Source organism: Oryctolagus cuniculus, chromosome 6, assembly GCF_964237555.1.
Source record: "Oryctolagus cuniculus chromosome 6, mOryCun1.1, whole genome shotgun sequence".
NCBI classification, from domain to species: domain Eukaryota; kingdom Metazoa; phylum Chordata; class Mammalia; order Lagomorpha; family Leporidae; genus Oryctolagus; species Oryctolagus cuniculus.
Window position 1 is genome coordinate 129503367 of NC_091437.1, and position 24670 is coordinate 129528036.

Here is a 24670-nt window from a genome sequence, read left to right on the forward strand (position 1 = left end):
TAAGTCCATTGGAAATGAAAATATTTGTAAAAAAAATTATCATTAGCAAAAAAGGAAGACCTAGAAGAAGCTCCTGGCTTCAGCCTGGCCCAGCCCTGGCCATGGCGGGCACTTCGGGAGATGGAAGATCTCTCTTTCTCTGTCTCTCCCTCTCTCTCTGTAAGTCTGGCTGCAAATAAATATATCTTTTAAAAAATATTCTTTCCTTGCCCAGGTATGTCCATCCTACACGAATATAGATTGTACCTCCTCAAATACATTGTGAGTTCTCAAGACAAGGAGCTAAATTTACCATGAAGTTTTACACCCACCAGGGCCTAAGCATTCAGTAGTCTCAATAAGTGTCCCTTGAGTTGGGTTGGATGTAATCAATTTGCATTGAACTGAAAGAAAATGAATGATATTTTGAAAATTGCAAGGGAGAAGGGAAAAATGTTTCGACAAGTGTGAGCCTGTTTGTAGAGTTGCAGATATCGGCTTAGGTATGCGAAACAGATGAGAACATTTTGCTTGCTCTGATACTCGAGATCTCTACTAACAGGTGCAGAATAACTGTATAGAGAGATTTTTAGCTCTCCGAAGTCACAGCGCTGGTCCTTGATCTTGCAGACTAAATTTCTCAGAGGGAAAGTCCCAGGCACACGTGAAAGGCGCTTCCCTGCCCTGGGCCTCAGTGCCAGGGCAGGTGGCTTCTCCCTCCAGCTGCCTCTCAGCCTGGTGGGGGCAGGGGGAAGGCTTTTGCTGCCGGGGCAGAGACCGGCATGGGAGAGAGGGTGACAGGAGAAGTGGGAGGGAGACCAGCCCAGTTTTCCTAACTGAGCCCCTTGTGTTTCAAAATACAGTTTCATTAGTTCCTAGGACTGATTTGTGGAACCTCTCCCACGAGGAAAATGCTAGAATGAATGGCCCTTTGGCTCGGTTTTACCTTTCGAAGATATTAAAGGCCTGAGTCATCCTGTGGGGGAAATGAAGAGATTGATTCATGGGGCCGTGACCCTCAGGGCACTTCCAGTTCCCTTTTTTTCTTGCTTTATATCGAGATTCAGTGCTCGGGATGGGCAGCTTTGCACTCAGAGAAGAACTGGAGAGAAACCTGTAAGTAACCTTTCAGAATAGTCTTGTTTCTGGGACTGCTTATTTGGGAAAAACAAAAACAACAGACAAAAAAAACCTTTAGTCAATGGGCATCAACAGTGGAGACTGGAGGGGGCCACAAGCCTGGCTCCCCCCCTGCCGCCTTAGTCTCCGAATGGAAATTTCAGCCTTCACAGCTGCATCTGCACCTTTTGGGGAAGGGGGTCAGAGGCACAGCCCCCATCAGGATCGCGTCTGTGAGTGTGCACCCCAGTCCAGCTGTCGAAGCCTTGACCCCCGGCGGCCAGTCCTCCTGCGGGTGGCCAGAAGCCGGCTGGCTCTGTCCTGCTCAGGGCAAGCAGCCGGGGGAGGCTGTGCTGCCCAAGCACTGCGGTGATGCACAGCACTGGTCCGCAAGTGCGCTTCTGTTTACCCGGTGGCTTCCATCCATCTTTCCTCTCTGGTGTGAAGGTTGCTTCCGCAGAGCGAGGCCTTGTCCCCAGGCAAGGCCGACTGAGACAAAGCAGTGAGCTTTTCATTCCACCTTGCGCGGAGGCCTCGGATCCTGCTCAAGCTATTTTGGCAGTCTGTGAGAACAGTGTGTTCTGAACCAAATTATAAGTTTGCAAGGGCTTAAAAAAAAAGAAAAGAAAAACCGAAAAGGGAAAGAGCCCTCTGTTCTTTTGTCCCATGAACAGGTGCTGGGCTTTGATCTTCTGTCTCAGAACTGACCGTGGCACCCATGCCAAGAGCCGGCTTGCTGCTGTCACTCACCTTGCATTTCAGACACGAGCAGGCTGGCCAGCCCTTGGAGCTGAGGTCCCGAGACAGGAAGGGCCCCCTCCCAGATCCCACGATCTCTTTGGGGTGGAGGCCGGCTAGACCACAGGACTCCCATCTCCGTGTCCCGTGCCTTCTCCTCTTCCATGTGGCCCTTTGAGCAGATGTCTGTGAACACGAGTTTCACACAGAGTCATGAGGGCAGCTGGGCAGGCTGACGGGCTCTGACTGGGTGCTCACAGGGGCTCAGGCAAGCTGGGTGGAAGGGCCCAGCCGGCACAGAGGAGTCATCCCTTTGGGCCTCTCTCCCCTTGAGGTGTCTGCAGACTGCATCTGGGCTGGCTGGGCACGGGCCGTGGGCTCCTGCATGGGAGTGTGGACAGCAGGAGTCAGCCTCATTTAATGCAAACGGCAGGATGTCCAAGGAGGCCCGGGCTCAGCAAGTGGGCAGAGAGGGGAGCACGGGGACAGTCTCCGGGGCCAGGTATCAGCCCCAGTCCTTTCCCCGACTCTGCCCTCCCCTCAGTCCCCACTGACGAGGTTCAGTCCCCTGCACTTGCACCAGCAGAAGGCTGTGGGTGTCTTTTTGCTGCTCTGGAGCCTCGTTGAGAACATGCATCTTCAATATCCCCAACTTAGAAAGCTCCCAGGGTTCACTCATTTGGAGGTTCTCATTAGTATTTCATGGCTCCGTTTGCTGTAGCTGCTGACTGAGGCTTGCATCTGAAGCAGGCAAGCATTTGTCTATGCCTTGAGAGTACTCTGCGATCGAAGGACAGTGCTCTGTCCCCTCCACTCCCCCTAAAGTGGGCCGGTAGGGCTGGGATAGGGCTCGGAGCCCTGTGCCCTCCATGCCCGGGCCCTTGCTGCTGCCACTGACATTCAATTCTCCCCAAGGAAAACAGCAACTGGGTGTGCGCTTGGCAGCAGTGTTTGCTAGCTGGCATGTGTGGTGGATGTGCACTGCACAAGTCTGGCTGCTTGTTTCCCATGGCAACAGCTCAGCCTGCATACAGGCAGGTGAGTGTGGGCCCAGGTTGGATACACAGACTGACTGGCTCCGCGTGGCCCCTCAGCACCAAGCCTGTTCCTTACCTTACTCCCTCCCACTAAGCCAGGCAGAGTGCTTTACCTCTGTGATGTGACCCTACAGCGACACTGCACTAGAGATCCAGCCACAGCCTCCTTGCCTGGGATGGGGGGCAAACTGTAGGTTGGGATAAAAGCCAGAACCTGGTCATTACTCTTGGGTTGTCACTATTGGTAAAATTAAGAAAAAGAGACTTTATCCTGGGGAGACAAGGATGTTGAGTTCAGCAGTAAACATTGATAATGGAGGCAAAATTGAGAGAAATTTCAGCTTAAATGGATCAGGCAGCCTCTTAGTAGCTATGGAAGAAATGAAGGAGAGAGGGAGGCAGTGACTTCATCCAGGAAGCACAAGAGAGAGGAATTATAAAAAAGACTTTGAGGTCTTTAGGCCAGCATAAATATTCTCAAGGCACAGAGAAAAACCTCCATGTGGGAGACTGGAAGCTCACTTTTTTTTTGCTTTATTTTTTATTCTTTTTCTAAAATCTTTTAAGGTGAACAAGTTTCTTGTATTCATGGGTACAGATTCAGGAACATAGTGAGACTTTCCTCCCCTCCCTCCCTCCCACCCACGCTCCTACCCCCCCTCCTCCTTCCTCTCTTATTCCCTCTCAATTTTTACAATGATCTACTTTCGGTTTACTTTATACTCATAAGATGAACCCTACACTAAATAAGAGTTAAACAAATAGTAAGAAGAAAACCCCTGTTCCTCAACAGTAGGAACTGTAAGCAGGGCTGTCAACAGTCATTGAATCTCAAAATGTCACTTTCACTCCAATACAGTACATTTTTTGGAAGTTGACTTGCAGTATGGTGATAAAATGGGAGGTGGGGGTGGGGAGGAGGAACCTCAGGGGAGTGGTTCCAGAAGTCCAAGGTGAGGAGAAGGCGAAGTGGAGAGACGGAAAGGAAGCAAAGTGAGCATCACCCAGGGGGTCAAGGGCTGCAAACTGACAGGAGCAAAATCAGCCATCAGGGAGCTTAAGAATGATTTGAGTCAACATTTTTTAAAACCAGATGTCACCTAAGAAATCCATAGTTTTCTAACTTCTCTGAAAAGAAAAAAAAAAAAAAAAAAAAAACAGAAAATCTGCCAGAACTGGGTCTATATAGGGTCTTAAAAGCTTGCAGGGCTGCGGGCTGCTGTCCCTGCCACTTTGGTAGGCATGGGATCTCCAGCCTCCAGAAAGCCCCTGCCCATTGCTTCAAGCTCCATGCCCCCAAGGAGTGTCTGGGTCTCTTCATTTCCGTGTTTCTGTGCGGTGCTTCTCTGAGCCCTGAAGGCTGAGTAATGCCCCTGTGTCCCTGCTGAGCTGGTGCAGGAAGCGCCCCCAACCCTGACCCTCCAGCTCAACAGAGAAAGTGGGACCAACACTGAATGCCCTCCCTTCCCCTGTCCCAGGGAGGCACAGCTCAGCAGGGAGGGAGGGTTCTTCAGACTGGCCCTCAGACCACAGCACCTGAGTCCAGGAGGCCCTGATTGAATGAGGAGCCTATCTCTGGCTGTGGGGGTCTCAAAGTAAAACAGGGGGGCATCAGCGTTCACCTGGGGAAGAGAGATCTGCTGTCAGATGTAGAAGTTTGTGGATGTGGTTGACAATCCACGGGCAGTTCACACGACGCCGTTGAATCTGCATTTCAGGATGCATGGGTGACTGGCACGGAGGGACTAGGTCTCAACCAGACTTAGAAGCTCTCTTTGCAGACCGTGTTGGAGAGGGGCTAAGGAGCAGTTGCATGATCCAGCACCTACCCCTGGGCCTCCTGTCAACTCAGGCATTCCGTCTTTGTCTGAAGATCAAGGAATGCAAGTTCTCCATTTTACAGGGGCCGAGAAGAAACCAAAACAAGAGAAATGAGTTGCATTTACTGGGTATCTTATTTCCAGGGGTCTCAGGGTGCTTGCTAAGGTTCTCCTCGTTAAACTTCACTGGGAAGGAGCAGGAAGGTCTTGAATGATTCAAGTGGGGAATGATTGAGTAACAATGTTCAAGTGAGGGGCAGAGGATGGGGATGAAATCCAGGTTACTGGCGACAGGGATGGAAAGGCCTCCCAGAACACTGGCCTCCGGGGCCCCAAAGCGCTGCCCTGTGGCTTGAGCTATAACATCGGGTAGGGGGGAGTGTTTTCTTTCCTCTCACTGCAGAAAGTTTGGGTAGCTTTTGGTGACGTTGTTTGCAGCACAAAATCAAGGAGGAGAGGATTAGAGCTTCTGCTTGTTAAGAAAACATGTGCCTCTTACAGGACAAAATTGCAACCATCTATCTTATTTAATTGTTATTAGACTTTATTGCAGAATGCTAAAACTTTAATGTGTCCATAAGTCTGTTCCCTACTTTCAAAAAAATGTCTGTACTAGGAACACATTGTACAAGAATGAAGGCAAGAGCAGGGAAAAATGAATCCAGAATATACATTATTAATATTTGGAGAGGTAAGCAAAATGGTGCTTCATAAGGGAAATTAGGGAAAAAGTGAAGCAGCTGGGATTTCTGACTTGCTTCAGAGAGGAATCAGCTGATTTGAGATGTGTGATGCTTACAGGGACAGCTCTGCCATGCAGGGGAAAGAAGTGAGCCAACACTGGAAGGGGGCTTCTGATACTGGATCAGTCACTGGCAAAAAGCGTCATGTGTTTCCTGCAGAGACAAACACAGGAAGCTGAGTGCCCCATCCCACAGCCGGAGTCTTGGAATGAGGACATGGTGCAGGACATAGAGCATACCCAGGAGTCAGGGACGCTGGCTTGCAATTCGCTGTGTCACCACTGTCTGGGCCGTTGCCGATATGTTTCAGGAGCTGCTCCGTTTCCATTGTGTAAAATGCAAAACAACAGCCCCTCTCCAAGGGCTGGGGTGCAGGCTGCAGAGACATGCTTTATAAAAAGCATCTACAATGTAATGAGAAATTAATAACTGTGAGGGTATCAGTTAGCCAGACATTGGTTTGGGGTCAATTCTGAAGTCAAGATACAGAAAGTGAGAGGGGACTTGTCTGGGAGGAGAGGCAGCAGCCACTCCTGGCTGCCAAGTCCTCCTCCCCGTGCTGTGGAGCAAGTGTGTGATGGGTGGGCAACTCTGGGGATCCAGGAGCACAGGGCACCTCAGCAAAGCTGTCCCCTTCTTCCCTGTGAGCACCACCAACCTTCAGTTCAAAAGGAAGCATCTTGCGGGAAAGAAGAGCTATGGCGTTTGCTGTCCCCATTCCAATTCCCTTTCCTCCTGATGGAGTTCAGAGTTCTTGCAGGCATGGTCCTGGATCTCAGCAAGGCCAGCACCCTACTCCACCCCCTCATTCTCCCTAGATCTCTTTGCTGTTCAGAGTGCTTCCATTCAGATCCCATGCCAGCACCTGCCAGCCTCCTGTATTCTTGCAGGAGAAATACACACACATTCACGCCTAACCTGCCTATTTCGCCTGCCTTATTTCTGCCCCTCATTAGCCTCATTCAGCCTTGACGCAGACAGAGACTCACTTCTTCACCTCTGGCTGCTCCGTTCCTGCCCTCTCACATGGTGAGCTGGTTCTCACAGCGTTAAGCTGCTCCTTAAATCCCGCCCGGTCAGATCGGATGTGAGAAGGGATTTCTTTGAGAGTGTTTAAAAATTGATTGATGTCCTCATTAAAATCCCATACATATGATTCAATGTTTGCTAGAAAGTTTCATGTCATTCAAGAGAGAACAATCTCGTTAATTTCGTTTCATTCCAAAGGAACCCCAGTCTCTCTGAGTGCATCACAGGCCCAAATCTGCACACTGGCAGGGGGGCAGCAGCCCCATGGCACCTGCATTTTAATATTCCAGATTTGGGAAAAAGAAAATATGAATAACTCCGTGACAAAATGCTTCTTATTTTGCTTGTAAGAGTCTCAGATCTCAGGAGGGGACTGGACTCAGAGGACAGGGGCAGGGGAGGGAGGTAGCCATGGTTACTGAACAGAGATAAAACAGCCTGCACCCAACCCCATGTTTAAGTTTGGATGCCCTTGGCATGCTTTCTGGTCCGTAGAATTAGAGCACAAGGAAACAGATGACTATTGAAGAGAAAGCTTACATAACACAGTTTATTGAAATTTCAGTCCATCCATTAGCTTAAGGTTCATCCCATGATGCAGTATCATTGCCTATATCAATTAATAATTGCAGCTTAACAGACCAGTGCAGAATTTAATGGCTTAAAATAAATTGGTATTTATTATTATTCATATGACTGTGATCAACTGGCTAGGGACTGGCGGTCTTAGGACGGCCTCTCTCCACGTCCAGCATTCGGCTGGTTATCATCTGAGTCGATGGAACTGAAGTGCTGCTCATCTTTCAAGTGTCCAGCCTGGCACAATAGACTGAATATTGGTTCCCCAAAGATGTTTGTGTCCCAGCTCCCAGAGCCCGAGAGTGTGTTACCGTACACAGTGGATTGTTACCTGCTGAGTGGATTAAGGGTCTCCGGATGGAGGATTTTCCTTGAGTATCTTGGTGGGCCCAATGCCATAACAAATGCCCTTGTAAGAGGAAGTTCAGCATCACAGAGAGACTGAAGGATGGAAACAGAGGTCAGAGGTCACTGACTTTGAGATGGAGGAAGAAGGGTCCACAGCCAGAGGATGTAGGCAGAGGGTAGAAAAAGCTTCCTCCAGAGGATCACAGCGCTGGACTCACATCAGGTTTCCACTCCCACCGAGCTGTAAGAGAACAGATGCGCATTTCTTTAAAACACTAAGTGATCATTTTTTATGGCGGCAGTAGGAGATTAATGCAGCCACACATGTTACCTGGCAATGCTTGGGTCCCAAGGGAGCACATGAGAGTGAGTGATGTACTCAGGAGGAGACATGGCTGCTTGTGCCATGGTCCAATTGGCCCAAAAGGCCACAGGACCAGCCCAGATTGAAGACATAGACAACCAGATCCAGCCCTTGGTGGGAGGAGCTGTGACGTCACATTGCAAGGGGTTGGACCCAGAGAGGCTTAAAGAACGATACTTTTACCAATTGGTCTCCCACCGTGCCCTTTACAAACATCAGAGGACATTCAAAGGCGACTTCTGACCTTGGTTTCCTTTTCGTTCCCAGGGTCACAGGAAACATGGGTGTCTGGACTTCAGGCACTGAGATCTTTCTAAGTCTTTGGAGGACTTATGTGTCTCCAACAAGCCCTGGATGGATGGACTTTCTCCAGCATTTGGGAGTTTGCTCTTTCGTGGCTCTCATTTCTGTGGGCCTCCTCTCCGTGGCCTTCTACTGGCTTCTCTCGTCGGTCACAGTATTCGCCCCATGCTGGATTCTCACGAGCATTCTGCTGTGCAGCTCCAAGCATGCACGGTGCTTCGTGCTTCTTGCCTTTCTCTCTTGTGGTCTGCGGGAAGGCAGAAATGCTCTGATTGCGGCTGGCACGGGGATAGTGATCTTTGGACACGTGCAAAATATTTTTCACAACTTTAAAGGTCTCCTAGATAGTATGTCTTGCAACTTGAGGGCAAAGAGCTTTTCCATACATTTCCCACTTCTGGAAAAATATATCGAAGCCATTCAGTGGATTTATAGCCAAGCGGCTTCACTAACTCTATTTGGTGACCTTGTTTCTTGGAACCAGACACTGGCAGTCTCTCTTTATGGCACCAAGCATGCCCTGGAGGCCCAGCTAAATGACACCAAAGGGCAGGTGCTGAGCGTCTGGTGCCAGGTGATGACCATGACAGAGACGTTGTCCTCCCTGGGTCAGAAGCTTCTTTGCTTTGCAGGGCTCTTGCTGCTCCTGCTCAGTACTGGCCTCTTTATGAAACGATTTTTGGGCCCCTGTGGTTGTAAATTTGAGAACATCTATATCACCAGGCAATTCATTCGGTTTGATGAGAAGGAGAGACATGAACAGAGGCCCTGTGTCCTCCCGCTGAGTAAGAAAGAGAGGAAGAAGTATGTTGTCGTCCCGTCTTTCTGGCTGACTCATAAAGAAAGGAAAAACCTGGGGCTGTTTCTCCTCCCTGTTCTCACCCATCTTTCCATCTGGGTGCTGTTTGCAGCCACCGATTATCTGCTGTATCGACTGCTCTCCTCAGTGAGCAAACAGTTCCAAAGCTTGCCGGGGCTCCAGGTTCACCTGAGGCTGCACAGAGAGGTAGGCCCCACTGCTGCCTTCTCGGTCTCTTTGTTGTGTAGGGAAACCTCTCTTGACTTTGCTCTCAAGGATATGTGTGATTGTGCTAGGGCTCACTGGGACAATGTCTCAGCCCCAAGGTCTTTGATTTCTTTGCACTCATAGAGATCCTTTTTGCAAATGAAGTAACATTTTTCAGATTCCAGAGACTAGGACCTTTTATTGGGGGGGGGGGTTCAGTTTTTAGCCTCTTACTGTTAGCAAACACTGATAAGTGGGGATTGATGTCTCTGATGTTGGCCATGAACTTGATTCTCCACCAGGAACATCTGGCATGAACCTAAGAGACCAGGAGTTAGGGCTTGACTTCCCGTCACTCTCAGGATCAGGTCAGTAGACTCGGAGCAGCTTCCTGGGGTGAACACTACTTTTCTGTGTATCCTGAGTCATTCCAGAGGCGGGCGGTCTCCAGATGCGTCAGTGCAACCAAGGTTTTGTTGTAAATGAGAGCGTTGGTAGTCAGTGCTCTATGTGATTGCACAGCAGATGTCCAGAGCCCACTCTCTGGGAAACTCTGACTTGGGTGCTAGGAAGCAAGGACTTCCTGAGCCACTGCACCTTACCATGGCCACACAAGAGCTTCTCTGCTGAAGAAACACAAGCAAACAAGCCCAATACGTGCTCCCCAGAAGCCCCAGGGATTCCAATTTAATTGGATCGTGGTGAGAGCTTTTAAAATATTCTAACGGGCATTCAAAATTGAGAACCAGTATTCTGAACTGATCACCAAAAAAACAGAGCCAGAAGGGCAGCCTCTAATTGCCATGGGATCTGTGAAAACTGGTGATCAGCCAAAGGAGTGTATTTGAGCCTATGCCACCTGTGGCTCCAGGAGCCTGGCTTTCTCTCCTCTCCTCTTCATCTCCGGCCTCTTGGCAGATGCATGCCAACAGAGAGCACTGTGGATTTGTACATCCCATCTTTTTCCTTTTCCATTTTCCCTCCAGAAGACTGATAATGTGGATTTTAGAGGGTGTGGATGCCATCAGACACTTGCCTTCTTTTTTCTTTTTTTTTTTTTTTAAGATTTGTTTTATTTATTCGAAAGTCAGAGCTACACAGAGAGACAAGGAGAGGCAGAGAGAGAGAGAGAGAGAGGTCTTCCATCTGCTGGTTCACTCCCAAATTGGCCGCAACGGCCAGAGCTGCGCCGTTCCAAAGCCAGGAGCCAGGAGCTTACTCCAGGTCACCCACGTGGGTGCAGGGGCCCAAGGACTTGGGCCATCATCTTCTGCTTTCCTAGGTTATCAGCAGGGAGCTGGATGGGAAGAGGAGCAGCCGGGACTAGGACCAGTTCCCACATGGGATGCTGGCACTGCAGACAGCAGCTCTACCCACTACACCACAGTGCCAGTTCCTTGCGATATTTTTTCTTAAAATGAGAAATGATGAAGCTGAACTGAGTGAAACATGCAGGTGTGTGCATGCAGATGTGTGTGTGTGTGCGTGCATATATGTGTGATGCCTTCTGGGATTAAGCACACTAGCCCAGGCTGGTGTCTGACTTGCTTTCCTCATTATCAAGTCCCCGTAGGTTGTGACTAGCTGGGGAAAGTTTTCAGGGACAATGATAGCCACACTGCCTGCACCCCTCTTTAGACAGGCAGTCTCCATCTCTCTCTCTCTCTCTCTCTCTCTCTCTCTCTCTCTCTCTCTCTCTCTCTGCTTCCATCCCTCCTGCTGCATCCACACTTTTCCTTCTCTTTCCTTTAGGCTCAGCAGATGCGGTCCCCTGGCTCCTGCCCTCCTAATCCTGGGCTGCTTTTCAGAGTTGATTACTCTGAGCTCTCTGCTTCCCTAAAGAATTCAGTTAATTACAAGGCCCCCTGTCGATGTGGATGTTTGGAGCAGGGCAGATAATGGAAGTAGTTTCAAATGAAAGACTAAGAAGAATTTCAAACTTGCTTGATCTTTGGGGGTGGCCAGTAACAAGGTCTCTCTGCCCTGGCCCCATTCTCCTCCCACCTTCTGCTTTCTTGTCTTCCCCTCTCAATTCTCGCGCGCCCTCCTTCACACTCTGCTCTGTGCTCATCTAGTTCTCTCAGTCAACGGCTGTGCCAGATATGTCAATTCTCACTGCTTTGGACAAGGAGGAGAAGAGCAGGTTCTGCCTCCCCCAGCCCCCCGAAAAGCACAGAAGCTTTTCCGTGACAATGGCCTAACCCATTCATCACTGGGCTTTGCTGGTCGACTGTGACGGCCCTCACAGAGGGGCTCACATCCCAGAGGGGAGGCTCCACATACACACAAAGCAGCAGCAGGGCAGGGCGGTGGGCACTGGAACAGATGCGCATGCGAGACTGCTGGGAGCGCCGCTCTAATGCTCCTGCTGTGCTGGGAGACTGCGCCGCCAGCAGCCCGCTTCTGCATGACTGGCAGTGCCCTGCCCTTATCCCAGGATGCCCTTGGAGGCTCCTGGTCTTCTCTGTTGTTGTAGATTTGTGAAGAAGTCAAGCCAGAAGATAAACACCAGCTCAAAGTTTTGCCAATATTTCTCTCTCACTTTCAAATGATTTTAAATAAATGTTTGAAATAAAGAAGAGAGCAAATGGTCCAAGTTAAGCTGGCTGCCTGGGTGGGCACTGTAAGTAAAAATAGCCACAGTTTCTACTTATTGAACACTTACTATGTGCATGGCCTTTGGCTGCATTAACTTGGCAGGGCCATCGGAGAACAGAGTCTGCCCTCCATCCTTTACTTGGTACCATCCCACCAAATTGTTGACTTAAGGGAAGTAAACATTCTAAATCACCAGGGGACCACATAGGCATTTTGAAAGAGCTAATCCGTCTTCCACATTGCCCTCAACCAACCTCGTACAAAGTTGTTGACTCAATCTTTAGGAAGCTTTGACTCCCAATTGCAAAGTCCCCAGTTAAACTCTCAGACTAAATAACTTCTTCCCAGTCCGAACACCCGCTGCTTTCTTATTGCAGGATTTCTCATCACTGACTCAATCGATGTGTTTTGTTTCTTCAATAGTATTAAAAAGACTGCATGCCTTTGCTCTGGGGACTGGGATCTCTCTATTTAAATTGCAGGCTGGCTGTCTGTTTAATAAGAGACAAGGAGAGGCAACCCAAACGTTTGTGGTTGCTCAAGCATGGTACCGGGGAAATTGCAGATCTCGTCTGACGTTCGTGTTGAGAGCCCAGGCTCAGTGTTTCCAGATTCTTCCCAAGTACAAAGGCAGACCCAAGGTCCCCCTGTTCCCTGGGTGTGGTTGGATTGTCTGTGAGCAGTCATTTTACGTCTTCTGGGTCTCAAGACTCTATACAGCTAGGGTAGACAATAACTTACCAGGCACTCCAGTCTGTAAGGTTAATGCTCCATCCCCAAGGTGCTTAATTTACACTGGGAGTAGTTTATTCATGGGCAGGATCTGGTCCATTAATTCCTGTTTTACCAAATTAGAAAACAAATCCACTGAGAGGAGATTAAATGACTTTCCTAGGTCAGGAAAGAGAAAGCGCTGAATCAGCATGCACGTCTCTTGCGGGTGGCTTGGCTGGGTGGCTCAATGTCACCTTCTGCCCTCTGTGTCAGTTGCTGAGGGCAGCCCGTTTCTTCTCTTGTGTACCTAGCGTACCTCTCACGTGCATCCACAAGAAGTGAGAAAAGCTCTCTGTGCAAACAGGACTTGAGAGTCTCCTGCAGCCCAGAGGCCAGCATACCACCCTGGAGAGGAACAACAAATGGTGCACAGGGATGACCCCTCCCCAACTCCAGGAGGTTGATGCAGAGGCTGACGTCCTGCAGCCTGGTGCTGCACTCAGGGCTGTCTGTCCTGAATGGGAGCACGTGCCTGGGTCTTCAGGGCTGTGTTCCAGGACAGTCTCCTCCTTCCCAGCAGAGATGAATTCCTCCATCTTTCAGCAGTACCACCTGCCCTAAGCGTAGAGAAACGGATTCCATGAAAATAGCTTGTTTGGTCAAATTTGCTCAGCTAAAGTTAAACATCTTTGTGTGCTTTCTCTCAGAGACTTTAGTCTGTGGGCATTGTGGCTCTCCGAAGAAAAGACAACCCTATTCACCGCCTTCTTCCAAGGAAATTCATACATTACAAGCCCACTTTGGAAAACACCACGATAGTTACAACTAAGACTCATTGCTTTTCCTTTGCTATAATCACAACACACAAAATATGTGCTGGTTCCTTTAGACAAAGCTCCCTGTATATTTGAAGGTGGATGCTCTGTGTTGTGGGGAGATATTGAGAAAGGCAGGAGTTGAACACAAAAGTGTCCTGCATTTTGATTATTTTATTCTTTCATTTTAGAAGCAAGGAACTCGATACATCGTCCACAGCTCTTCCTTCAATATAACTGTGTTTGAGCCCAGATGTGTCCCTAAACCAACGCTCCTTCTGTCTAAGACGTGGGCTACTCTCGGTGTGATCCTTGCGGCATTACTGCTTCTTGGACTGTTATCCTCCATCCTAATACAGCTTAAAATCCTGGTGTCCACATCCTTCTACCCCAGCGTGGAGAGGGAGCGCATCCAATACTTACACGCGAAGCTACTTAGGAAAAGATCAAAGAGACCACTGGGAGAAGTCAAAAGGAAACTGAGTCTGTACCTTACAAAGGTAAGGACAAGGTGGGAGTGTAACCTCTAATGAAAGAACTGTTGGGCTTGAAGGGCAGGTGGAAGGGGGTTGTAATGCACTCTCCAACCTCACATCAAGGTTTGTATTCCAGCAGGTAGAAAATGAACAGGTGTTGGTGGTTAGGCTCTTATATTTGTGATTTGAATGCTGATCCAGAGGATTTTACAAGATATTCTCCAACATAACTGTGTTCCATCAGATTGGAGAGAGACGTTAGAAAGCTCTTCTGTATTGGTTATTACCAGACAATGCTCCATAAGGCTTACTTTCCCAGGTCAAGAGTAAAGAAAAGAACAGAGGGAAATATATATATACCTACGAAATTTCATGGAATTTGCTCATTCTGCAGAGACATACTGATCTCATATACATTTAAAATGAACACACATTAAAATTTTATTTAGCTTATTTGTTAAGGAGGGAACAGTAATAAATTACACTCAATTCAAGAAAAAATTCAAAGTAAATGTACATATACAGTGCTACCAAAAATGCAATTGCTTAAAAGATGCAGAGCTGACTTCTTCCACCAGGGTGGATGGGAGAGATCAGTTGTACTCCACAGGGTCAAGTTCATTTGCATGCCAATAATCATTTGCCTCTGTAGTTACAGTTGTCTGCAACATGTAGAATCGGAGAACATCTTTTAGGGGATGAAAGACTAAGACATACCTAGAAAACATGCTTTTCCACCTATTTCAAAAGTCTTGCAATTTTTCCTCACACCAGTAGCTCCTCCTCCCCATGAAAAATTTAGGTGAAAAGTCATTTGAAGTGAATTCAATGCTCACTCATCTACTTCCCAGGTTCATTTCTGGTTTCCAGTCCTGAAAATGATTAGGAAGAGACAAGAGGTCGTGGCAAGTGAAGACAATCCATGAGTGACTTTAAGCTCTCCAGCCCCACGCTTCAGGGATTCTCCACTGGTCTCCTGGTGGTGGTCACCATCTCTGCCCAGTTCTAGAGAAGGGTACAGCAGGCCCTCGGCGTGAGTTCGTGTTTGCTCTGCCACCTTACACCTCCTGGGTTTTCCTTCCAACTACTTTGGATCATAAAGCCAGAGGGCTACCTGGTAAAGGCTTGTGTGCTCTGGCCTGTGCTGCAGTGGGGCTGGACTATGACTGGACCCCTTGGGGATGAATCCAACATAGAGTAATGGTCAAGAAAAAAAAAATAGAAATAAAATTGAAATCCCTACGAGTCTCACCAGCAAACGCCAAGAACATAAACATCCGAGGTTCAAGTCTTCTGTCCACAGCCGTTCCCCAGCTCATCACGGCCCCTCTTCCCCTGCCCCTCCCTTGTCCAGAATCTCTTCCAGCAACTCCTGCTTTCTTCTCACCACCTCCTTGCCCAATGCTCTCCTTGCCTGGGTCTCTGTTTTTTCCCTTTAGCCCAACACTTATGTCGGGTCGCCTAGGATCACAGATGAAGTCTTGAAATGCTTATGACAACGCACACCTGGGGCCCCTTTTCACCTTTAACTACACTCAAAATACATAGGAGGGAGGAAAACCTCTTCAGATCTTGATTTTATTATCTTTAAAATCTCAGAATGAGGAACATAAAATCAGATTAAAACAATTATTTATTAACTTATTTGAAAGTCAGACACACACACACACACCAGGACATATATATATATATATATATATATACATATATATATACATATACATATATACATATATATATGTATGTATGTATATATCTCCACTGATTTCACTCCCCAAATGCCTGCAACATCCTGGGCTAGCCCAGGCCAAAGTCAGAAGCCAGGAACTCCATCCAGGTCCCAGACATGGATAGTAGGGACCCAGGCATTTGAGCAGTCATCTGCTGCCTTCCCAAGTACATTAACAAGAAGCTGGATGGAACGTGAAGTAGCCAGGACTTGAACCAGCAGTTTGATATGAGATGCAGACATCCCAGGCAGTTGCTTAACAACACCACAATGCCTGGCCTGATTTTTAAACTTTTTTTTCCATATTTATTTGTATTTATTAGAAAGGCAGAGTTACAGAGAGAGAGGGGGAGAGACAGAGAGAGAGAGAGAGAGAGAGAGAGAGAAAGTTTCCATTCCCTGGTTCACTCCCCAAATAGCAGGGCTGTGCAACACAGGGCTGTGCCAGGTCAAAATCAGGAACCAGGAGCTTCATCCAGGTCTCCCATGTGGTTGCAGGAGTCCAAGGATTTGGGCCATCTTCTGCTGCCTCCCCAGACACATTGGCAAGGAGTAGCATCAGAACTGGAGCAGCCAGGTCTCCTATTGGCACCCATATGGGACAGTGGTGTTGCAGGTGGTGGCTTAACCCACTATACCTCAATGCTGGCCTCCTATTTTTTAACTTCTAATTTTGAATGTTGAAAAAATAATTTTAACTTTTATTTAATAAATATAAATTTCCAAAGTACAGCTTTTGGATTACAGTGGCTTTTCCCCCCCCATAACTTCCCTCCCACCCGCAACCCTCCCATCTCCCGCTCCCTCTCCCATTCCATTCACATCAAGATTCATTTTCAATTATCTTCATATACAGAAGATCAATTTAGCATATATTAAGTAAAGATTTCAATAGTTTGCACCTACACAGAAACACAAAGTGTTAAGTACTGTTTGAGTACTAGTTATAGCATTAATTCACATTGTACAGCACATTAAGGACAGAGATCCTCCATGAGGAGTAAGTACACAGTGACTCCTGTTGTTGATTTAACAATTAACACTCTTGTTTATAGCATCAGTAATCTCCCGAGGCTCTTGTCATGAGCTGCCAAGGCTATGGAAGCCTTTTGAGTTCGCCAACTCCGATCTTATTTAGACAAGGTCATAGTCAAAGTGGAAATTTTTAACCTTAGAAATAAATTGCAAAAAGAGAGGAGTTCTCTTTACCCTTCATCACATTACCCCCAAATGTTAACATCATAAATAACCATAAAATAATTAGAAAATAATATTTTTAAAAATTCTTTTAAAAATTTTTTGAGAGCGAGAGAGAGCACAAATGCATGTGGGAGCATGCTCTCTTCTACTGGTTTGCCCCTCAAATGACCATCATGACTCTGACTGGGCTGAGGTCAAATCCAGGAGCCAAGAATACATTCCATGTCTCCCACATACGTGGCAAGGACCTAACCATTTCAGCCATCACCTGCTGTCTCTCAGGGTGTGCAAGAGCAGGAATCTTGAATCAGAAATGGAACCAGGACTTGAACCCAAATACTCTGATATGGGATGTAGGTGTCCCAACATGTGACTTAACCACTAAACCAAACACCCATGTGCAGAAAATAACACTTACAAATGAATAATTTCTAGAGTTTATTCAGTGTCTGCTGAATGACCCATTCATAGTCCTTACCTGGTCCTTGACTCAAGCCAGCACCCAATATTGCACTTTGTTGTCATGTTTCCTTAGTCTGGGCTTCCCAGCGACAGTTCCTCAGACTCACTTTTACTTTCATGACCTTGACAGTGCCAGGCAACTGGCGAAGTATTTTGCAGAATGTCCTTCAGTTTGAGTTTGATGTTTCCTCACAGTTGAACCCAGGTGGCACTTGTGGAGTGAGAACTGTGTGGGGCGGGGCTATGCCCTCCTCACGCATCCCAGCAGGAGGCACGTGGTGCCCACCAGACTCCTTGATGGTACAGTGACTTTGATCGCTGGGTTAAAGGAGTAGGTGCCAGATTCTTCACTGTAAAGTTACTATTTTTCCCTTTGTAATTAATAAGTACCTTGTGGGAGATACTTGGAGATCGTGCAAACATCCTGCCTCTAAGCATACTCTTACCCTCTAATTTTAACATCAGTGGATGCAAAAATTGTTACTGTGTTTGGACAAATAGTTATTTTCTATTTTCCTAAATTCTTGTACATGTCCCAGTTGGAATTCCACTACAAGGAACAGCTATTCTCCAGAGGAATTTGTTCTTTCTTTCTTTCTTTCTTTCTTTCTTTCTTTCTTTCTTTCTTTCTTTTGCTTTCTCTCTCTCTCTCTTTCTGTTGAAGAAAGAACTTTGGTTTATGCACCAGGGTAGGCATTTGGCACACACTACCTCATTTATGCTCCACTGAACTTGAGAGGTAGTTATGATTACTATTATTTCTAATATTTATTAAATTATTTATAATAGATTTCTAATATTACTAATATTTTCATACTATATATCAGGTAACATCAGGGAAGTAAGGAAAGTACCCCTGGAGATAAATGGCAGGAGGAAGACTGGGATTTGTGCAGACTTCAAGTGACTCTGAATGACTTCATTTGTAGAAGATTTAAAACTAATTTTTTAAATTTATTTGAAAGGCAGAGAGACAGACAAAGAGATCTCTCATTTGATGGTTCACTCCTGTAGATGATTGCAAATAACCAGGGCTGGGCCAGGCCAAAGCCAGGAGCCAGAAACTTATGTCGAAGTTTTGGCAGGTTCTTCCATCGCTTTCTCCTAATGCCGACTGGGGAAGCCGTAGAGTCACCTCAGCACATTTATGACGTAAGCGACCTCCACACTCAGAGGGAACTCAAAATACAGCCAGCGCTTCCTAGGTCTTGGAGCCTGAGGGACACCCAGTCAGTACTTGTTGGTGCTTTCAAAGAAAGGGACAGGGCACAGCCAGAGGCTCCCTGCCACCTGCCTGGGGCAGTTTCTGACCACACCACCCACCGACTGCTCTGCCCTGATGCAGTGTCTGCCTCCCGATGTCCTCCTAACTCTTGCACAACTCTGCAAGGCAGCGATGTCAGATAAGTGGGCCAAAAAGATGATCATTGTGTATCGACCCCTGGCTTGTTGACTCCTTTACTACAATTTGAGATCCATTAACTCAAAACCCTGCCCGCAAACACCAAAATGAATGTGTACTCATTCGATTACTTTAAACATAGTACAAACAAGCAGTATTTTAGCCATCTAGAGCCTCCTGCTTTTGCATATCCCTCAAAACCTCCCTCACATCTGCTAGCAATAGACCAGATAGAGCCTTGTGGTTGGAAGACCTCACCCAGCGCAGCCCCTCCGGGCTCTCGGCCGCATGCACTCCCAGCCTGACTGCCTTCATCTCAGCACCCAGTGTTCCCAGGCTCCTCCCCCAACAGAATCCCCTGGGCCTCCCCTTCTTCTGGATGGTGCCTCCTAGTTGCCCGTGGGTGGTCTCGTGCTGTTGGACTTCCCCTCTCCTGCACCCTTGTTGAAGAGCTGCCTAATAAAGTTGTTTCCTCACTGCTTCTCGTGGTCATGTCTTTTCCTATGTTTTGTAGATACGAGAAAGAGGTAGGGCTGGGAGATACACATCCCCAAGGATAAGTGTTGTTAGCAGGTGTCAGGTCTTGACGGCAGATCAGTGAGCCCACGGCAGCTGAAGATGAGGTCAACCCGGCCACAAACCATAATTTCCTTGGCAGGAGCCTGGTGGTGGTGGTGGGGTGTCTAAGAACTGCTGGTGCCCAGTTTGGGCTGGGGCCCAGGCTCTGGCATGGTTAAGGTGCATTGGTGGTTTAATGAGTAGCTAGGCTGGAGAAGCATTGGATTGGATTAGTCTGGTGTGTTGATTGTCCGGTTGTTTGTTTTACTATACTTAAGGCTGAATACTAGGCTCACAGTCCTTGATCCTCCAGGATCAAGGGCCTGGCTCTGGTGAGGACCTCACAGTAGACAGGATTACAACACGAGCCTGCACGAGAGGCAAGAGCACACTGGCGGATGAGGGGATGGCCGGGCTTGCTCCTGTATCACAAGCCTGAGAACCGCGTCCACCCCTTCCCAGTGTGACCTAAAGCCCTGCCACCCGGCCCCCATCCGCATACCGCCACACTGAGGACCAGGCTTCCAACACGTGGACCACTGGGGGACAGGCCACAGCCAAACCCCAGCATCCAGCTTCAGAGAGAATTGGATGCCTCTGTGTTCTAAATTCTATTTGTTAACTCACCTACTTACTTACTTGATAGTATCACCTGCATCTCCACAAACATTGGACAGAGCCACCCAGAAAGCACCAGTGGTGCCCAGAAGCCCACCTTTGTCCCTTCTTTGAGCACTTCCAAGGTGGTCGGGGGTCAAGCAGATGTTACACAAGCAATGAAAATATGTAGGAACTTCAGGCGAGTGCCATGGGTGGAGCAGGCCGTGCCTTTAGGGGACCATGGCTGGGTTCCGTGCCTCACTTGTTACAATGCCCAGTTTACCTCTCTTCTCTGTAAGAATAGGGCTAGAAGGGGTGGTAAAGGTGTCTTAGTTTCCTTTCATTAGAATCTACCTTTTTGAAGCAGCATAATCACTGTTATTTCCAATTATTGTGTTTTAATTTATTTATTTCAGAGGCGGAGAGACACAGACAGTTCTCGTCTATTGGCTCACTCTCCGAATGCCATGCGGAAGCCGGGAGCCGGGAACTCCATCCAGGTCTCCCATATACATGGCAGGGACCCAGTGACTTGAGCCATCAACAATGCCATCAACAATGCCTCCCAAGGTCTGCTTTAGCAGGAAGCTCAAGTCAGAAGTCAGAGCCAGGAACCAAACCCAGGCTCTCTGATACCAGACACGGGCATCTCAACTGTTCTCTGATGACTCTCGGCAGCTCATAGCACCTGCTGTCTTCATCTGTTGGCACATTTGGCCTCCATCTGAAGTGTCCTTCCCACTGGAAGGACAGATTGGCAAGGAGGTGCTGTCACAAAAGACGACCTTGCAAAGAAGGTTTGGATTTTCTCATTGGGGCCAGTCTAATTCGGACATGAAGATGCTCATTCCATTGCAGCTTGTGTCCCCACTTTCGGTTTAAACGAACGGTTAGTTAAGTTTCTTGATCCACGTAGTGTGAAATGTGCTCTGTTAATCTTCTGAAGGCAGACAGATCCTGCTCTAGATAATTTCATAAAACTTCCTTTTCTCACGCTAATTTAGTGACTCTAAAGCACTGGTCCTCATCTCACACATCCCAATTTGTGGGGTCTTTCAGGTGTCATTCTGATGCCCCACTTGACTCCATCCTTGCTGTCAGCTGAGTTTCTCTCTGGGAGGAATCCGTCGTCATTCTACACACCTTCCCAGCAGATCACTTTCATCGTTCTACGTGAGATGTTAAATGTCCTTCCATGTCTTAGATTCTAAATCTCTGCTTTCTCTTTTAGGAGCTAAGCAATCATAGTCACAATGTGGGATATGTTGAAGTCCTCACACATCACAGATTTTTATCCTAATTTACATAAGACACCAAAATACACACCTCACGCTGAGGAAGTAAGAACTAGATTTTTCACCCAGACTCGGTAATAGTGATTCCCAAGAAGTAATGAGGATCTTTGAGGTCAATTATTTGTACTGTAGAAGAGAGAATTGGCTGAAACAATGAACACATACATATTTACAAGCCTATGATTTTAAGCTACTATATTCCCTCCACACACGCACAGTGAGAAGCAAAGTTTTAAAGTAACGAGTTACTAGGGTGGGCATTTGATACAGAGTGAAGATGCTTCTTGGGACCCCTGCATCCCAAGCTGCGGTGCCTGCGTTTGAGTCCTGACTCTGCTTCTGATTCCAGCTGCACACCCAGGAGGCAGCAGGTGATGGCTCAAGTACCTGGGTCCCTGCCACTCATGTGAGAGAACAAGATTACGTTTCCCGTTCATAGTTCTGCCCTGCCCCCACTTTGGCCCAGCCACTTGGAGGAGTGAACAGCAGATGAGAGCTCTCTTTGTCTCTGAAATAAATAAAATAAAATATTTTTAATTAAAAAGTGAATACGCGGCTGAGGCTTTCAAATTTTCAGAGTTCGAAGCCCCTTTTTGTATTAATCCATGGTGGCTGCAATGACATTTTTAAAAGCAGGAAAGGAAAAGGAGATGAATAATAGGGTGTAGAAGATAATCACCTCTTACCATTTACATTCTGGATATCCATGAGCCTCATTTGCATACCCAGCAAGCAGAAGAAATCAGATTTGGATCTGTTATTGGGGGGTATTTGCGCAAATGCAAAGCGAGAAAGGCAATTTCAGAAAGAAAGTACTGGTGACCACGATGACCACAGGTAAGGCAGGCAGTGTTCCTGCCGGTTTGCTGGATGCTGAGGAGGTACTCGGCGTGGAGGGTGAGATGGCTCCGCCCTGCCTCTGTCCCAGGTAGTGCAGACACAGAGCAGCGAGAGGACATCAAGGAAGACCAGGAAGGACAGGGACAAAGGTGCAGCCCTTGCCCACCTGCTCATTCTAGAGTAGTTGTTCCCAAAGCTGATGGGTCATCAGACTCACCTGTAGAGGTTAAAAAATAAAGTAAAATTACAGGTTCCCAAAGCTAAACTTAGACTTAGCCATGACGGCCAGAGGAATTCTGGCAATCTGTGTTCTGTGGTTCTTCATGAGTGATTCAGGTGATGAGGTAACCTTGGTAACCACTAAGAGAATTGCAGCAAGCCTTGGAGAGAGGAATTGTTGACTAAATAAAAACACATTTACATGGTATCTACGCAATTCATCATGTGTACATACACACAGGGCTTCCATTCTGCCTGCTGCCGAGCTATTAAATTTCTTCAATAATGTAAAATGCTAATTGTGTGTCGAGAAACATATTGTTCTCATCTCCTGCGGTCCAAGCCATCCACTTACACAAATGAGCACTCAAACGAAAATGAAAGCATGATGACACTATGAATTAGACAAATTCAACCTGCGGCTCATTATTTATTAAATATATCTTGGTACCAAACGTTAGTTTTAATTCAAAATTTAGAAGATGGTATATCACATTTCTAAAAAAATGGATGGTAACCTTGGCTATGAAAATCACATGATAGAATAGAGTTATTTTAGAATGGGAAAGGCTGGATCCAAATCCTAGTTGTGGTCATCATTAGTCCTTACCTCTTTGAGTCTCAGTTTTCTCATTTATAACATGGGAGTTAAAGTATCAATCTCACAGCATCTTTCTTAAGAATTAAATAAGATGACATATGGGATACTTCATAGTCTCCTGTAGAGCTCTTCCTATCCCAAATTCGGTAAGTCAGTGTTAGCTTTTTCTTTCCTCTTTCTTCTCTCCCATTGTTCCCTGCCCAGCCCGACTTTCTGCAATTTTGACAATTGGGTTGGACACAAAAAAAAAAGAGCAGAAGAATGAAAATTTCAAGCAGACCTGATATGCATTAGGGTTTGGCAAAGTTTTCTGTGAAGGACCAGATGGTAAATATTTCAGGCATTGCCGTCATCGGGTCCCTGGTGCAAGTACTCAGCTCTGCTAGTGTGGCGGGAAAGCAGCTACAGACAAGAGGCAAGCCTGCGAGCATGACTGTGTTCCAATAAAACTTCATTTGCAGAAACAAACAACCAGCCAGATGTGGCCTGCGGGCTGTGAGTTGCCAACACCTGATAACTCAGGAAGACTTCTAATGCAAGCTGTAAGGCCACAGGGACTCTGGAGAAAACGGGGTCCCAAATCCCTCTTTGCCACTTATTAGCAGTACGGCATTGCAGGCCACTTCATCTCCCTGAGCTCCGTCTCTCACTTAAGAGTGGAACTGAGGAGGCTGCCCTCCCTGGGGTCTCTGATTCCCGGGGAGACGGCAGTCTCTGGAGAGACTCTCCAATGGCTGCCACCCAAGGTTCAGCACTCGATTTGTTTGTTCCTTCACGGTTGGCCAATGAATCGTAAAGAACAGCAGAAGCTCTCGGGTCATGAGTATGATTTATTTGATGAAAAGGGGAAAAGATAACATTTGGTCAAAATAAATGCTGTTTTTTCCACAGACACAAAGAAGCAATCAGAATAGTTATTCCATTCTAAATGTCAGATATAATTTCTTACAGTTTGGAGTCAGACTGCAATGGCAGGGGCTGAAGACCTGGAAATTGAAAAATCTGGTTTTTTCAAAGTAAGCGGTGCATTCACTGTAAATGTGATATATTAATTAGGGCGTGAATGAAATCAATCAAAATTGTTTTTGCTAAAGGAAACCACTGAGCAAGTATGTTTGTACTGAAACAGTAAGAACACTATGTCTTGTGAGTGGAAATGCTAATATAGCCTAGAAAATAAATAATAATACGCTGTTTTAAAACATAAGAAGTGATGAAAGGAAGGACATTGAATTAAAAATTGCAGGAACTGGTTTCTAATTCTGGGACTGCTATCAAACAACTTAGCCAAGGCCCGCCCTCTCTTGATTCCATTCAGTTCATCATAATAGTGATTATGTGGTGAGCCCTTGGCAGGGGCCAGGCATCGGCTTTTCGTGTATTATTTCACTTAATCCAGTGTTGCTGATGCTAGTGTTGTTCTGTAGACCAGGGAGCGGAGGCACAGAGAGGCAGAGCAACCTGTCCACGGTGTGCTCGGAGGCAGGGTCTGAGCACGTTACTCCATCTGCTGCCCCCTAACGTGAGGTTTTCCTGCGTCACCTGCCAGCCAACTGGATCTGAGTCCTAGTGAGTTCACATTTCCCAGGAAGCCATTCATGTGATCCTTGTCTACTTCCCCACCTTAGTACTCACACTCCCCCTGTCTAAGCCCTCCTTTTACCCAAAAAGATCTTTCCCGGAGCAGCCATTTTAACCGGTGGTTCAAGTCCCATGCTCCAAATAAGAAACTCGAGGTTCAATTCTTGGTTCCAGTCCTGACTCCAGCTTCCTGCTAATGCAGACCTGGGATGCAGCAGGTGACAACTCAACAATGTGGGTCCCTGCCACCCACCTGGCAGGCCTAGATTGGGTTCCTAGCTTCTAGCTTCAGCCTGGCCCAGCCCTGGCTGCTGTGGTGGCCTTTGGGGAGTCAAACAACAAATGATAGATCTCTTTCCCTGTTTATGCCTCTCAAATAAATCATAAAAACTACCTACCCTCGAAGCTTCAAGAGTCACCTGCATTCCCCTTCATGCCCCTGCTCCCCAGAATTCCACAGTCAGAAAACACTTCCCGATCTCTCCCCATGCACTTCCTTCTGCCCTCCCAGGCCC

General features: G+C 47.2%; 1 protein-coding gene across 1 annotated transcript; it reads left to right on the top strand.

The window, feature by feature from the left end:
• The first annotated feature begins 7981 nt into the window (after window positions 1-7981).
• DCSTAMP (dendrocyte expressed seven transmembrane protein) lies at window positions 7982-18941 on the top strand. Its single transcript, XM_017341475.3, has 3 exons — window positions 7982-9065; window positions 13384-13692; window positions 14520-18941. The coding sequence occupies exons 1-3, from the start codon at window positions 8037-8039 to the stop codon at window positions 14592-14594; spliced, it is 1413 nt and encodes a 470-aa protein (XP_017196964.3). The 5' UTR covers window positions 7982-8036; the 3' UTR covers window positions 14595-18941.
• Window positions 18942-24670: the final 5729 nt, after the last annotated feature.